At 55.4% G+C, this 16,163-nt stretch overlaps 3 protein-coding genes across 3 annotated transcripts in view; 2 read left to right on the top strand and 1 right to left on the bottom strand.

Annotated features, from left to right (window-relative positions):
• The first annotated feature begins 1,617 nt into the window (after nucleotides 1–1,617).
• Nucleotides 1,618–6,501, top strand: LOC113974655 (zona pellucida sperm-binding protein 3-like). Its single transcript, XM_027697986.1, has 10 exons — nucleotides 1,618–1,765; nucleotides 2,956–3,263; nucleotides 4,082–4,200; nucleotides 4,280–4,383; nucleotides 4,549–4,726; nucleotides 4,824–4,944; nucleotides 5,328–5,419; nucleotides 5,603–5,745; nucleotides 5,870–5,959; nucleotides 6,044–6,501. Exons 1-10 carry the CDS (start codon nucleotides 1,618–1,620, stop codon nucleotides 6,157–6,159), a joined length of 1,419 nt encoding a protein of 472 aa, XP_027553787.1. The 3' UTR covers nucleotides 6,160–6,501.
• Nucleotides 6,502–9,320: 2,819 nt separating this feature from the next.
• Nucleotides 9,321–12,091, top strand: LOC113974654 (zona pellucida sperm-binding protein 3-like). The gene is given in 11 exon segments (XM_027697985.1): nucleotides 9,321–9,350; nucleotides 9,353–9,382; nucleotides 9,523–9,912; nucleotides 10,384–10,502; nucleotides 10,591–10,694; nucleotides 10,878–11,055; nucleotides 11,133–11,253; nucleotides 11,340–11,431; nucleotides 11,596–11,732; nucleotides 11,804–11,893; nucleotides 11,967–12,091. Coding segments are annotated over 11 exon segments (1,416 nt in total).
• Nucleotides 12,092–13,659: 1,568 nt separating this feature from the next.
• LOXL1 (lysyl oxidase like 1) overlaps nucleotides 13,660–16,163 on the bottom strand; it is a 9,197-nt gene continuing 6,693 nt past the window's right edge. The window contains exons 3-7 of the mRNA XM_027697984.1: nucleotides 15,784–15,921; nucleotides 15,336–15,492; nucleotides 15,157–15,252; nucleotides 14,850–14,965; nucleotides 13,660–14,584 (exon numbers count right to left, since the gene is read on the bottom strand). Coding sequence (XP_027553785.1) covers nucleotides 14,578–14,584; nucleotides 14,850–14,965; nucleotides 15,157–15,252; nucleotides 15,336–15,492; nucleotides 15,784–15,921 — 514 coding nt within the window. The 3' untranslated portion in view covers nucleotides 13,660–14,577. The remainder of the gene's footprint in view (nucleotides 14,585–14,849; nucleotides 14,966–15,156; nucleotides 15,253–15,335; nucleotides 15,493–15,783; nucleotides 15,922–16,163) is intronic.

The following is a 16,163-nucleotide window of genomic DNA, read 5'->3' as shown; positions in this document are numbered from 1 at the left end:
GAACAGCGTGATTCCACTAATGTTCCTTTTTCTTTCCTATCCAGCGTGTGGGACCTCCTGGCTGATGGGTCTGGCATGGGTGGGGGGGCAGCAAATCCATAAGGGAGAGCTGGAGGGTGGAGGAATGGAGGAATGGAGGTGGAGGGTGGCTGGGCAGAATGGGCACCTCTCCAGCCCAGCCTGGAGCTGACTCCTGGATTTCAGCCTCAGTAGCATCTCCAGGAGGTGACCCTCCGAGGAGGTGCCCTCAGAGCCACCTGCACCTTCTGCAGAGGCTTTTCTTCAAGGCTGCTTGAGCTCTGGCTCTTGGCTGGGACTTTCCAAGATTTCACTGGAATGAGATTAGCCAAACTGACAAGGCACAGGGCTGCAGGGCCAGGGTGAACTTTGTCCCTTGAAGGCACTTTTCTGGCTGAGGTGCCAACATCTCAGCACGAGACATGCCACTGCATGCACTGAAACAACTCTCAGAGGCACAGTGGTTTGCAAGTCATTTCCTGCTCTGCCTTGCTTAAATCTGACATGCTGCCACAGACTGTGATGGATTTGGTGCCTCCCAACACATCTCCCACAAGAAGGGCAGAGTCCAACTCAAGTAGAAGTGACCTTTAACTGGCTCTGTTCTGGTGTCTGGTCTCAGTGCATGAAGAAAAGCAACAAGGCTGGTGAAGGGACTCAAACACAAGTCTTGTGAGGAGAGGCTGAGGGAGCTGGGGTTGTTCAGCCTGGAAAAGAGGAGGCTCAGGGGAGACCTCATCACTCTCTACAACTCCCTGACAGGAGGTCGTAGCCAGGGGGAGGTTGGTCTCTTCTCCCAGGCAGCTATCAGTAAGACAAGAGGGCATGGTCTTAAGCTCTGCCAGGGGAGGTTTAGGTTGGATATTAGGAAGAAATTCTTTACACAGAGGGTAATCAGGGATTGGAATGGGCTGCCCAGGGAAGTGGTGGATTCTCCATCCCTGGAGGTTTTTAAGATGAGACTGGATGTGGCATCATTGCCATGGTCTGGGAACCACAGTGGTGTTGCATCAAGGGTTGGACTTGATGATCTCAGAGGTCCTTTCCAGCCCGGCTGATTCTGTGATTCTATGATTCTATGAAGGACTTGTCCAGCATCAGAAGTAACTTTGCGTGGGACAAAACTAAGGCTGGGGACCCCCAGGCTGCCCCCTGCATCCCCAGCCTGGGATCAGAAGGGCTTATCCCTGCCTGCAAGCCCTGCCAAGCCTGGGAGCTTCAGGGTTGGACCAAGAAGATAAAGATTGTTTATTGCCCCAGCTCAGGAAGGAGAGGTTCCCATCTTCTCCTCTGCAGCCATTGAACCAAACAAAGTTTTCCTGACCTGTGTCAGGCAGAGAGGAAACCTTGACCGATGTGGTTGGAGTGGCCACAGCCCAGGAATGAGGATGTGGTGCTGGTGCCTCAGAGCAGCAGAGACCACTGGAGCAAGAGGACTTGATTTGGGCAGGGACAGACCCGTGTGGTCACCTTGTTCAGCTGTGCTTCGGTGACAAAGGCCATCTCCATCCCTGACTGCTCACTGGGCTCCTCTTTGCACACTCAGGTGTCCATCTCCACCCCTGCAGAGAGGAGAAAGTCCGAATTGTAGTTGTCCTGATGTCGCTGGTGAAGGTGATGAAGGTTGAAGGCAATGCCAATGAGTGGAACCATGCTCAGAATGGCTGCTCAGTGTCCCCCATGACTCCCACCAAGGACAGTCTGCTAGAAGACAGGCCAGGGGACAACACCGGGCTGCACGGCTCAGGTAAGTCACCTCTGGAGCGATAAATCTGCAGGTAGGCTTTGGGGTGTGTGGGCATTGAGGTGGGACAGTTTGGAGCACCTCTGTGGAGCCCCTGGTCCCATAGTTTACTTGAGGACGAGCACAGGATGACTCATGTACATGAGATGTGCAGCTCCCCATGAGAAGGATGTTGGCTTGAAGACAAGGAAGAGAGCACCAAGAGGCCCTGTTTGCTCAGGGAGGTGCCAAGAAAGGCTGTCAGCATGGACCCTTGGGAACAACTCAAGTCATTTCCCTCCAGATGGTTCATAGCTCTCCTGCTGGCGGTTGTCCAGTTTGGATCATGCTAAACCAGTCTGATTAAGCCACAGGTGTCACCTAAAATTCATGGGCACCTCACGTGGTTCTCACCTGAGTGTGGAAGCAAAGCACTGAGCCACAAGCAAACATCCTTGTTTGAAGCCTCCCCAGTGTCACTTCAGTGCCCAAACTGCTTTTCCTCCTGATCTGTAGCCTCAAACCAGGCATGAGGAAGCTTGTAGAGTGATTCATCTGGATCAACCTGTCCCTGGAGTATTTGTCCCCCCAATGGAGGGGACAACCTGCTGCTGAATCATCTCCACAAGGGTTGGACTGCCCACACACCATGGGGACCATTTTGCTCCAGGCCTAATCATTCTAATAATTATTAGAAATAATTATTATTTCTAATATCAAATAGCTCTAATTTATTCCTGATAAGGAAATTATCACCCCCCCTGCTCCATCCCCCAGCAGCCCTGCTACAGAAGGACCCCATAACCTGGAGGTGGGAGATACAGGCTGAAGGTGGGACACACCTCTGTGTATCCTAGCTGGTTGTTCCCAAAAAAACAGGAGGAAAAAGCTGCAGTTGGCTGCACAGCAAGCTCAGCATCTCTCCTGTGAACAAGGGACCCAATCCAGTATCTTGTTAAATCCCACCACAGGGGTTCCACACAGAATTGGGTCTCTCAGCTGTTTCCAGTTGCCCCGATGGGAAGTGTGCTGAGCATCACCTGGGGTGGGAGCGGCCGTGGGAGAGGTGGGCTATAAAAGCTCCCTGGGCAGCAGTTACTCCTTGTGCTGGACCCTGGTAGGCAGGATGAGGTCTGGAAGCAGCCTTGGGTTTGCTCTTTTGTGCTGGGTTTTTGGGGAGGTGGTTGCTTATGACCCCCTGGGTCTCTTTAGAGGGGAGGCAGAGCTATGGAGGTACGGAGGGGATCCTTCCCTGGGGCAGCCACGGACCTTCTCCCAGCCCTGGGCATGGGTGGATGTGTCCCAGCTCCAGGCCATGGCCCCGTTGCACCCTGTGGCTGTGCAGTGCCAGGAGTCACAGCTGGTGGTCACAGTGCACAGGGACCTCTTTGGCACCGGGCGCCTGGTCCGGGCTGCGGATCTGAGCCTGGGGTCAGCCTCCTGCCTGCCCGTGGTCTGGAGCACCTCTGAGACCACTGTGACCTTTGTGGCTGGGCTGCACGAGTGTGGCAGCACCCTCAGGGTAAGTTGTGGGGGGCTGGAACCCTAAGGGGGGTGAGGAGGCTGCCTCTTGGCTTGGACTCTGGTGCCTTGGGGTGCTGAGACTGAAAGGATTTGTGGTGTGGTTGGGCTCAGGGAAATGCTCCGAAGTCTTCCTGGAGGCTGAACACCTCGGTCAAGAGGAGGAGGAGCTGTGCTGTGCTGTCTGGGCTTGTGTGAGCAGGGAAGAGGCAGAGAAATAAGGGTTTTTTCCTGATAAATACAGAGGTAGCTAAATACTCCAGGACTGTTCGTGCTGCTGCTGCCACCTCGAGGCTGGAGCGCGGAAAACCTGGTGTTGGGAGCCACTGCTCCTTATGGATACCTCAGGAAGCATCTGAGTGCTGCTTATGGGGTGTAGCATGAAGCTACTTCACCAAAAACTTAAATTTGAAGTGGCTTCTCCCCTGGGAGAGGCTTGGGGGGCCATGAGAATGAGCAAGTGCCCCCCCCTACTCCATCCAGCAGATGAAGTCACCCTTTGGTATCCTGGGAGTCAGACCTTCCTGTCTGTTGTTCCAGGGCATGGAAACTATAGAATAAAAATTAGAATCAGCTAGAGCACGTTTGCATCCAGCTCTGCTGCTGGCCACAGGCTGTCCTGGGCCCAGCTGAAGCAGATTCCCACCCTAGAGGATTCCTCCATTAGGATGAGTGCCACTCACCTGCTTCCAGCACAAATGCTGCTGGCCGAGGACCCAGTGCTGAGTCTCTGATCTCAGATGTGCTGCTCTGTGTGTGTGCGTGTGGTCGAAGGAACAGGGCTCTTAATGACTGCATAATTGCCTTTCCTTTCCCCAGGTGACCCCTGATTCTCTGATCTACACCACGAGCTTAAATTACAGCCCAGTTCTTCCCAGCAATCCTGTTGTCATCCGCACCAGCCCTGCTGTGGTTCCCATCGAGTGCCACTACCCCAGGTGAGCCAAGGCAAGTGAGCGACAAATAATCCCCTCTGCTGCCACAGAGAACTCACCTGTGGGCATTTCTCCTCCCCAGGAGGGACAACGTGAGCAGCCATGGTGTCAAGCCCACGTGGGCACCCTTCCGTTACACCCTGTCCTCTGAGGAGAAGCTGCCCTTCTCCCTGCGCCTCATGAGTGGTAAGTTTGGGGTGAGGATCTCCTCTGGTGGCCATGATTCCACTAGATGGTTCAGTTTTGGGTAGTGCCCAGCGCCTTGTGCCCACTGGGGTTTCCCTGGGTGGAAGCTGTGAAGCCCAAACCAGCTTCCCATCGAAGAGTGCCTGGTGACCTCTGTCCTTCCAGATGACTGGAGTGCCGAGAGAGCCTCTGCTGTATTTCAACTGGGAGAGGTCCTCCACTTCCAAGCTGGTGTTGATGCAGAGAACCACGTGCCTCTGAGGCTCTTTGTGGACAGTTGTGTGGCCACCCCGACCCCGGACAGGACCTCTTCTCCCCAGTACGCCTTCATTGATTTCAGTGGGTAAGAGCTGGCTATGCCCTTGTTCAAAAGGACCTTCCTGCAGGTTTATAGAGATATCTGACAGTGGGACCCTGCTGGCCCCTGTGTTTGTGTCCAGGTGCCTGGTGGATGGGCAGGTGGATGATGCCACCTCGACTTTTATATCCCCGAGACCCAGGCAAGATGTGCTTCAGTTTGCAGTAGATGCATTCAAGTTTGCAGGAGACTCCAGCAATCTGGTAAATCCTTCCTAAAGCAATTAGCTCCCTTTTCTGCATGACAGCCTTGCTCCATTAGGAAATTTAAAGTGGTTTTTGTCTAGAATTACATTCCCAAGGCAACTGCCTCATGACAACAAATGAATGAGGTCATGCTGTACCACTGCTGCTACATCATGGCCCTCTGAGCCAAGGACCAGTCTTGATACTGGTCAAGACAAGCCCTTCTGATGGGCTTTGGTAGCTGAAATCCCAAGTGGCTTGAAGGAATTGGAGAGGCTTGAGCTGCCCTGGGGAGTTGGTGGTCCTGTTGGTGGTCCAACTGGAGACCAAACTTGTGGAGTGGGGGAAAGACATGAAGACACCTGATGTCCAAACCCCTCTGCTCTGCCTGCCTTGCCCAGATCTATGTCACCTGCCACCTGAAGGTCTCCCCAGCTGACCAAGCTCCAGACCCTCTGAACAAGGCCTGTTCCTTCAACAAAGCCAGCAACCTGTGAGTAGCTGGAACAGCAGCTTGGCCAAGGGTGGGGAGCTTGGGATTCTCACCTGGTGTATTACCTTGCAGGGAGGTGGGGTTGGACACCCGGGTGGGAGGGTTTGGGTCTCTCCTAACAGACCCCAAAGCACGTGGGGCATTCCTACCACGGGGTGGGGTGGTTACCAGGCTCTCTTCCAGCTGGGATCCTGTGGAAGGCACCCGGGATATCTGTTCCTGCTGTGAGATGAGGAACTGTGGCTTGGCCAGGCACTCCGGGAGGCTCCATGCTCCTTCCCGATGGCCAGGAGGACGTGTCCGGAGAGAACTGCCCTCCCAGCCTGGTATGTCTCTTGGTCTATGCCAAGCTGGAGCTGCTCCAACATGATCTGTTGGCTCCTCAATGCCAGTCCAAGACTTTTGGAGAGGTTCAAATGAGTTGGAGTGCTCACAGGTCCTCCCTTTCAGATCCCGTGGTGAAAGAAGCAGATGTTGTGGTTGGACCTCTCTTCATCCACAGCTGGCAGGATCACACAGCGAGGAGAGTCCCTTCACAAGGTAGGGCAAAGCCAAAGAAGTGGGATGGTTTGGGGGACAGGTTCTGGCTGTGGCTGTAACTACCTCCTTCTTTCTCCTTCCTAGCTGCAGGTCACCTGTGGATGGTTTGGGGGCTGGCTGCAGTTGCTGGGTTGGTCATCCTGATCCTGGCTGTCCTGGGAGCTCTGATTGTCTGCCAGAAACCCAGCAACCCTGTCTGAAAGCTGAAACCAGGGACTTATACTCCCTCCAGCTGATGTTTTTTTATTGTATAACTGTGAGGGACTTGGTGAGGAGAGGGGAGAAGTCTTTGAGAAGATGGACCGAATCTTTGTGCTGACTTTAACTGTGCTGCTTTGCCTCCCTAATCCCAACTTTATCTCCTTCTCCAGCCCTGCCCTCAGCAGAGCTTTGTGCAGCCTTACCCTCCTCCATGAACTTCTACCAGAGCACCTCTTTGGAAACTAATGTGAAAACTCCCCACCTAGATGCTCTGTTTGCTCACCTGTAGAACCATGGAGTTGGGTTTAGTCTCCAAACACTTTTACCTTTTCATGGAGCCATGTGGGTCTGCTCCATGCTGGAAACTCCTTACTCGATGAGTGAAGCATTTAATAAAACTTGGACCACTCTCCTCTTGTCTCAAGCTGTTTTTTGGGAGGAAAGTGCAGCTTTGCTGGATGAGGGAGGGAGCATAGTTTGAGGGTCTGTGGGTTTGGCTCTTCATGGGACAGAGAGAGGCAAGAATTCCAACCCCAGCCCCAAGGACTATTTACACATAGTTGTATGTAACAAGCCTTGGCTGAAATGTATAAACAGTCCTTGGGGCTGGGGTTGGAATTTCTTCCTCTGCTTCCCCCCCTCCCTGCTCCAAAAAGGGACTTTCTGGCATGCCTGAGTCAACTTGCCTTTTTTTTCCTCCAGTGCTGTGGAATTTGGGCTCTTCCACTCAGCAGAGTGGCCATAATGGCAAGATGTTCATCCCCAAACCCACAGTGCTCTCCACAAGCTGGGAGAGGTTCACACCTTAGGCAGTTGTGGAACTGGACCAGCTGAACATCTTGAGATGCTGTGTTTGTTGTAGGAGGAAAATTCAGGTGCCTGGATTTATGGACAAGTGACACCTGTGAGGAGCTGGGGTTTGCCTACAGCACAGCCACCTCTTGGGCTGGATTTGCAGAGAGCAGGAAGGTTCCTGCAGACCCTTAACCTGCCCTAGGGGACTTGTCTTTGGCATAGAAAACAGAGGAAAGGTATATTTTGTGCAAACTTGTATGCCTTGGGGTGTCATCCAGCACCCTGGAGACCCTCAGCCAGATGTCCTGGGATAAATGTCACCTTGGGCTCTTTGATACAGGATCCCAAGCTAAACTTAAGATTTTTAGGTCACCCAAACTTTCTCCTAGTGAAGAAATATTTCTTCATCTCGGGCCACAAGTTGTGGCTGCTGAGACATATTGAACCTTCTCATCACCAATTTCTTCTTGATCAACATCTTCTCCAGGTGTTCAGGGCCCTCATCATTCCTTGGCATAGGTGCAGGGACTGTCTCTGGTTTGCTGAGATACACAGAGGGACCCTTTAAGTTAAAAGCCTTTCCCTGTGCCATTGGGCACAGCCAAAATACCTCCCCTGGTGCCAGGATGGAAGACAAGCAGAGGCCAAATCTGGTCAGTAAGGAAAGGGGGGATAGGGAAAAGCTCTCTGACTTTCCAGAGCAGCCATCCAATTCTGGCAGCACCCCCAGCACTGACTGAGGGTTTTGACTTAAAACTTTGTTATAAGGAAAAGTGGGATGTACTTTATCTGATGGTGGGGCAACACGGGTTTGTGCTTTTCCAGTGCCCTGGGACTTTCTGGCCTCTGCCTTTCCCAAAAAATGAGTTCATGCTCTTTCCCAGCTGTACTGGTCCACGGCTCCAATTCTATGAATTCAATGTGCTGTGCTTGGAATAAAGTTGGGACAGCAGAAATCCCCTCTTTCATAGAGAAATACCCTCTCTTCCCAGAGCCTGTGATCATATCTCCCTCTGGTCTTCCCCTCTTCTCATTTGTGCTGTGTAAACATGAGGTGATCCATCCGAGGGATTTATCCTCCTCCTGGGATCAAACCCTGGTACCCAGAGACCCCCAAGCTGGAGCTCTCCAGGGTGAGACCAGGCACCTCCTGTGGTCCTTGCAGCCAAGGACTCATCTGAGCAGAGATTCTGCCCCCGGGAGGGGGGGCAGCCACGTATTTACTGAATCAGCATCGCCTGCTGCTGTTATCTCCCTGACGCAGGAGCTCAGCCTCTGGAATCCCCGGCATCTCCAAGCAAGTGCCACTTTCAAGGTATTTTAAACATGGAGAAGTCCTGGACCCACTGGCAGCAACAGGGCTGGGGCACTGGCTCCCTTAGTCCATAAATGTTCCCACGGGTGGGTTTTGGGGATGTCAAGTCAGGCACAAGCCAGTGCAAAGTCCAAACCCAGTGGGATTTCTGCTAGGATGGGCTGGTCAACATCCGCCCCCAAAACTTTCTGTTTCTCTTTGTTTTCCCAGAAATGGCTCAGCTGTTCCAGCTCAAACATTCAAATCAGGGCATTTCTTCTGTCCCTAAGGTTTGCCAGGGACATCCTGAAAGGTGGCAAGGGGTTTGGGGTATGAAATTGAACATCCTTCATGTGGAGTCAAGGGGATGCTGGCAGAGCTCTGGCAGGGAAAAAGAGTGAAGACACTCAAAAGAAGGAACAGAAATAATAATAATAATAGGAATATTGAGCCTTGTAATAATATACATAATTAACCCCATATAAGGAGTTTAATAAATAATGAAGCTTGAAAATCTATAAGATTTCTTTTTAAGCAGCTTTCCCTATTCTCACCAGGCCCCTTTCCCTGAAGGCAACAAAACAAATATAACGGAAAGAGCTGTGGAGGGGCAACAGAGATAAAAAGTAATGATTGGGGCTCTGACCTCACTGCTGAGGCTGAAACATGGGGTGTTGGGCCCCCACTGAGAACAGCCACGCTTGTGACAGTGGTGAGGATTCTGCATCATTGCTGCTGACCCAGCACCCCCATCTTGGCCCCACTGAGAGCAGGGAGATGCACAGAGCCCACCTTTGGGATTGAACCATGAACACGTGGGCTGCTGCCCCCAACCCCCATATCTGCATCCGAGCGGAAAACCAAAGTCCCAGGGGGGCCAACGGTGCCGGGCTGCGATGGTCCCCGGCATTTGGGATCATGGACCCTGCTCTCCCCACTCCTGTCACCCCCGCAGCAGCCTTGAAAAGCCCCTTATCACCTTCTAACCTAAACAAGTCACTTTGTACCCGTCTCCCCGTCTCCGGCTTCTGCTGAGTTTTATAAACAACTTCCCCAAAGAGGCTGACGAGGATGTTTGCTCTTGCCTTGGGCAGCCCGGGAGCAGGGGGTCCCGGCACCCCGGAAATGACGGGGTCATGCCTCCCCTCTCCCCGCACCCACGAGGGCCGGCCTTTGGGTGCCATTGGCCCCCAAACGGGAGCCCGGGGGCAGACGGCTCCTGCCCCTGGGGGTATATAAAGGCGGAAGGAGCAGCCCCTGTTCTCTGTGCCAGGGTTTGCTGGAAGAAGGAGGGATGGGACCCGAAAGCAGCTTGATCCTCTCTCTTCTCTGCTGGGCGGCGGGCGAGGTGGCTGCCTACCCACCCTGGGACTTCTCCTGGGGTGACCCGGCGAGCCGGGAGGCGCGGGCAGACCCCAACACCTGGTCCTGGGTGGGGGACTCCCCGTCTCCAGGGACCTACAGGCAGCACCCGGTGACGGTGCAGTGCCAGGAGGCTCAGCTGGTGGTGACGGTGCACAGGGACCTCTTCGGCACCGGCCGACTGGTCAGCGCGGCAGACCTGACGCTGGGGCCGGCGGCGTGCAAGCATTCCTCGCTGAGCCGCGCCCAGAACACCGTCACCTTCACCGCCGGCCTCCACGAGTGCGGCAGCACCGTGCAGGTAAGACCTTCCCCCTTGCACTGCGTCCCCCGGTCCCGGGATCCCGTCTGGCTCCCCCCCCCCCCCGGAGCGGCCCCAGGGGCTGTGCACTGGGCATCCCCTGTGAGGGCGGGGGAGCTCCAGGTGTAGGGTGCAGAGCACCGTTGAGGAACAGCCCAGGGGAAGGATGAGCAGGTATTTCCCCCCAACTGGAGCATTTTTCCCACAGCTGCTTTGCCCATTCGGCTGGAGCCACACAGATAGCACAAAGCCATTTCACCCATTTCACAATCAGACCCATTTCACTCATGTTTCAGCCCATTAGTTTAACTCACTGAGGACAGAACAGAGCTCCTTCTCCATCCCTTTTCCCCCCCTTTCTTTGGATTTCCCCAGCGTTTCCAGTCGGGAAAGGCTGGATACATGGCCTGGTGGTGGTGCTGAGGGTGGGGAGTGGCCTCTCCAATGGCATCTCGATGCTTTTGTGCCCAGATCACGCCGAATTCCCTCATTTACCGCACGCTGCTCAACTACGACCCCAGCCCTGCCAGCAACCCCGTCATCATCCGCACCAACCCCGCCATCATCCCCATCGAGTGCCACTACCCCAGGTGAGGCCTTCCTGCTCTCGATACCCCCACCCCAGTCCCTGGGGATCGGCACGGGGCAGTATCCTGATACGTGGTGGTCCCTGTCCAGGAGGGAGAACGTGAGCAGCAACGCCATCCGGCCCACCTGGGCTCCCTTCAGCTCCACGCTGTCGGCAGAGGAGAAGCTGGTGTTCTCCCTGCGCCTCATGAATGGTAAGTAGGAAGCCATACTGACCTGTGGATGGGGATTTTCCACCTTTTCCCAGTGCAAGAGAGCTCCCCAGCACCCCACTGGGGACACCCCTGCAAACCCCATTGCTCCTGTTTTTGGGCTTTGCTCCCATGGGGACTTGGGGACAAGCAGAGCCACCCCCTCTTTGTTGTCACCCCTTGCAGAGGACTGGAGTGCCGAGAGACCCTTCACCGGTTTCCAACTGGGTGATGTCCTCAACATCCAAGCGGAGGTGGGCACCGAGAGCCACGTGCCGCTGCGGCTGTTCGTGGACAGCTGTGTGGCCGCCCTCAGCCCTGGTGCCGACTCCTCGCCCCACTACACCATCATCGACTACAACGGGTGAGCCCTGGGACATGCTGGGGGTGGGGGGGATCCAGCGGGGTGCTGACCCCCCACCCCAACCCATCCCACCCCAGGTGCCTGGTTGATGGGAGGTTGGACGACACCAGCTCTGCCTTCATCACCCCCCGGCCCCGGGAGGACATGCTGCGCTTCAGGATCGACGTCTTCAGGTTTGCAGGGGACACCAGGAACCTGGTAAGGCTGTGTGTCCCCTGCCAGCCCCAAAACCAGCCGCTGTCCCCACCGGTAGGTGCCCACATCTCTCCCTTCCCACCCCGCAGATCTACATCACCTGTCACCTGAAGGTGACCCCAGCAGACCAAACCCCGGACCCCCTGAACAAGGCTTGCTCCTTCAACAAAGCCAGAAACACGTGAGTAGCCACCTTGCCAGGATGGGGCACATCCAGAAAGGTACCCACCAGCATCCCACAGCCCTGGCATGGCACAAGGATGGGTCATGGACCCAGACTTGGGGGGTGAATGCTCTGTGGGTGCCACGGGTGGATCTGGTGATGATCTTCTCACCCTGCTCCAGCTGGGCACCCGTGGAAGGCACCCGGGACATCTGTAGCTGCTGTGAGATGGGCAACTGCGGGTCCCCTGCACTCTCCCAGAGCCTCAACCCCCTGGAGCGATGGCCCAGCCGCCGCTTCCGCCGCCACGACACCAAGGGTAAGGTCCCACGGGGACAGAGGGGACAGCCAAGAGTGGTGGGACAAGCCTCATCTCTCCTTCCTCCCTAGGGAAAGAGGTTGAAGCTGACGTGGTCATCGGCCCTGTGCTGCTCTCGATGGAGCCGGGCGCAGGGGGACGGCAGCAGGAGGGTGGTCAGGGTGAGTCCCCACTGGATGTACCCCTGTGACATGGCCCCAGTGGCAAGCGGTGACACTCCCCTTGATTTTCCAGGCGGGGTGACGGCCGTGCTCGGCGTGGGGACGGTGCTGCTCTGCGTGGTGGCCGGCGTGGGGCTGGCAGCAGCTGTGCTGGCCATCGGCGTGGGCCGCAGGAGGTGTGCCCGTGCTCAGGCCTGAGCGTGGGGCCAGAGCCCAATAAAGCCTGGGAAGGACAAACCGAGTCCATGGTGCTCCCTCTGCGACAGCATCCCGGGGACGTGGCTGGGAGGGAGCATCCCATCCCTGGGACATGGGAGTACTGGAGCCCCCAGTGCCAGGGGAGGGCCCCAACATCTCTACCTGGGTTTCAGCCCTTGCTGAGGCTTAGTTTTGGAATGGCCACAATCATGGGGGATGTGGGGGACAGTCCCCTCACCCTAGAGGAATTCCAGATGGGTTTCCTGGCCTTGTCACCGCTCCTGGGGGAAGGGGGTGCAGGGCGGGGTGCAGGGCCCAGCCCGGATGATCTCAATGGTGAGCTGGGCTGCACCAGCCCTGCAGGGTTCCAGGAACAGCCCCTGCAGACCTCTCAGATGGCATTTAGTGCCTGGGAGCCCCCCAGGCAGCTCCATCCCCTTTCCTACGGGATTTATTTCAGCTCCAGCCACAGCATTTCCATCACTCCAACATCGCTTTGTGTCTGGCTCCAGCCCCGGGACCTTCATGTCTCCTCCAGCCCCACAGTCCATGTTTCAGGCCCAGCCCCTGCCCTACCACCTTTATTTAATAAACATTGTATACGTAACAACAGCAAAATAGAATTAAAAAAAGTAAAAACATCAGAATAACAGAGCTAAAATACGATAACAGGATAAAATAATAACACAATAACAGGATAAAATAATAACACAATAACAGGATAAAATAATAATACCAGAACAACAGTAGAACAACAGTAGGAGAACACAGCAGCTTTACTGTCTTTCATTACAACAGTTTAAGCTCCGGATACCGGCGGGGGGTATCCCCCAAACCTCCTCCCGTCGCGGGGGTCCCGCCTGGGGGTTCCCGGCCCGTCCCGCGCCGCGCGATCGCCCCCTCCCGGCCGTGCGCGGGCACTGCAGCCGCCGCCCCGCCCGCTGACCCCGGCCCGGCCCGGCCCCGGAGAGCGCGGCCCCGGAGAGCACGGCCCGGCCCCGGAGAACACGGCCCCTGAGAGCACGGCCCGGCCCCAGAGAACACGGCCCTGCCTGGGCTCCCGCATCCCGGGATGGGCCTCCGGGATCGGACCTTGGGCGAGTACCAGCGTTGGGAAGGGGGAACGGGGGCGGGGAGTGGCGCGGGCGGGGCTTATATAGGCGGGAGAGAGGCGCGGCTAACGGGGGGCGTGATTTGGGGACGGGGGACACGGGAGGAGGTGGGGACAGGAGTGAATGGGGGGGACACTGGGCTTGGGGGGGACAGGAGTGAATGGGGAGGACACAGGGCTTGGGGGGACACGGATACAGGGCTTGGGGTGGACAGGAGTGAATGAGGGAGATACAGGAGGAGGTGGGGACAGGGGTGAATGGGGGAGGATACAGGAGGAGGTGGGGACAGGGGTGAATGGGGGCGACACAGGGCTTGGGGGGGGACAGGAGTGAATGAGGGGACACAGGAGGAGGTGGGGATAGGAGTGAGTGAGGGGGACACAGGGCTTGAGGGGAAAAGGACCCAGCAGTGGGATGTGGTGACAGGGCTGCAGCTCCCAGAGCCACAGGATGTCACAAGAGGGTGGCCGTGTCCCACACCCCCTCCCCAATCCAGGCAGGCAGCAACAAGCACTGGGGGTGTCCTGGGGAGTCCATCCTTCCCATCTCCCCATGGGTTGTGCCCTTTGGTCCCCAGCATCCAGGATTAAAGGACAACAGTCATCCCTCAGGAGAGATTCTCATCCTGGATGGCCCAAGGACATCCGTGAATGTCCCTCGGTGGGTCTTTTTGGTGCCACTGTGGCCTCAGTCAAACACCAACCCCTCAAAAGCAACATGTTTTAATGATTTCTGGTTTTAAAGCTTGTGAAAATAACAATAACATTAATAATAATAAAAATAATAAACCAAGCCTTCCAGTCATCTCAAGGACTCTCCGTGTTTATAAAAGCTGGGCAGACAGAGAGATTTCTCCATTAAAGGTGATGGGATTTCCAGCACCTTCAGTCCCAAAAGTGTCTGGAGCATCCCCTCAAAAAGAGGGGCCAAGTATCCTTCCTGGGGCAGCACCTCCAAATCCTGGCTGTCTTTTTCCCCCTGGGGAAACACAGCATGGCCAGAGACCACACTCCACCCCCAAAAAAAATGCCAAAGGGGTTAAGGACTACAGAGCTAATATGCATTTACATCATTATACAGCACTTACGGGTCCCTGCCTTTATTCCAGCTAAAACCCAGCATTGGATTCCCTCAGGAAATGGTAAAAAACCAAGATTCAAGAAAAGTTAACTATAAAAAAAATTTCAAAGAGTCATTCTGGCTTCCCCTCCTTTTAATGTGAAGGCATGGGGGTTTTTTTTTGGGGGGGCAGTCTGTGTCTCGAGGAGCTGCTGGTGGGCTCCAGGGTCTCTGGTGGGGCAGAGGAGCTCAGGCTTTCTTTTTGAAGAGGGGACAGAGGCTGAGGCAGGTGACATCCCTCTGGCCTTGCTCCCATCAAGATCTGAAAGAAAAGAAAACAAAATCCCAGAAAATTCAGTATCAACATCCCAAAAGGGAGCGAGACACCAACCCCCAGCCCCACCACTGGCCAAATCCAGCTTCTTTTTTGTTTATGCTCACAGAGAAAACACAGATAGAAGGAAGGAAAAAAGGAATTAAACCACTCAGGTCCAACCCCCAACTGTTTTTTTCTGATGGCCAAGGGAAAAACAGAGCAGGACAAATGGAAGAGAAGGATAGGGAAGGACACGTGGCCATATCCTTACTGGGAAATCTTGCAGTTTGTTGTGGAGACGTAGCGTCCGGTGTAGTGGATGTTGCACCTCACCACGTTGTTAGTGAAGTCTGACTCCAGGACGATGTATTTGGGGTTCACTTGAACCTAAAAACAAGCAAAAGGGAAGGAAAAAACACCCCCCCAAAAAATTAGTAAGAGGGGGGACAAGCAGCACCTAAACCCATGTTAAAGGGATGCCACCAAAGAAGGTCCTGAATATAATGGTTGGAAGATCCCAAGGCACCCCCAAAACAGGAATATTTGCCCCAAAGATCTCCCCCGAGGCTCCTGGCCACCTTCAAGACATAGTTGCCTGGCTGCACATCCGTTATATCGATCCACTGGCAGTCAATGTCGGCGTTGTAGGTGTCATAGCAACCCGGGCTCAAGCCCTGTGAGGAGAAAAGGGGGTTCAGGTGTGTTGGGGAGGGGGTGAACCCTGAGCAGCCTCTTCCCCCAGCCCCCCCAAGGTCACCTGGGTGTGGGAGGTGCAGGCGTAGCGCTTCAGGTTGCCGAAATCACAGGTGGTGTCCTCCAGGCAGAAACTGGCCTTGTGGCCCTCAGCCACCTTCCTGCCCGTGGTGGCATCCAGCAGGTCATAGTGGCTGAACTCATCCATGCTGTGGTAGTGCCTGGGGATAGAGGGGGGGATGGCAGTCAGGGTGACCCCCAGAATGACGCCACTCCCTCCCCAGATGTGATTTTGGGGGCTCCTCATCAACACTGGGTCCCCAGCAGCTTTCCAGCTCCCTCCCTGGGGACATTAATTGCAGGAGCGTGCTGGCTTTAGGGACTAGAGGCGATGACCCCCTCCCACCAAGATCTCAAAGCAAAGCCACAAAACGGGGGAAATGCCATTAAAAAGCCTTAGAGCTGCCACCAAAAGTTGGTTGATGGAGGGGAGGTGGGGTGGGGACACTCACTGGTGGCAGCTGTGCCACTCCCAGCTGTGCCGGGGCCGGCTGGGCAGGAAATCGGCTGTGCCCTGGTTCTTCACCCGCTGGGGAAACCGCAGGAGCACCCGCACGTCGTAGTCGGTGGCTTCGGGGGTGTAGGCGGTGCTGGGGACATCAGGGAGGGTCAAACCCCACGTCCCCTCAGCCCCAGCCTCGGGGGGACAGAAGCCCCCCGGGCGCAGGGTGGAGTGTCAGCCCTGGCACCTCGAGGAGGAAAATCTCCAGCGAGCGCCTCTGTAGGGAGAGTTTCCTCCGTGGAAAAGGAAATGATGAAAAAAGGAGAGAACCCACCAGACACCTTCCATCATGCTTTGCTTTGCTCTTCCCTTTGCCCTTTTCTTTCCCCT

Source organism: Neopelma chrysocephalum, unplaced genomic scaffold (genome assembly GCF_003984885.1).
Source record: "Neopelma chrysocephalum unplaced genomic scaffold, ASM398488v2 Primary Assembly neopelma1_124, whole genome shotgun sequence".
Taxonomy (NCBI): domain Eukaryota; kingdom Metazoa; phylum Chordata; class Aves; order Passeriformes; family Pipridae; genus Neopelma; species Neopelma chrysocephalum.
The sequence above is the reverse complement of the archived record's forward strand: the minus strand, read 5'-3'. Positions and strand labels throughout refer to the sequence as shown.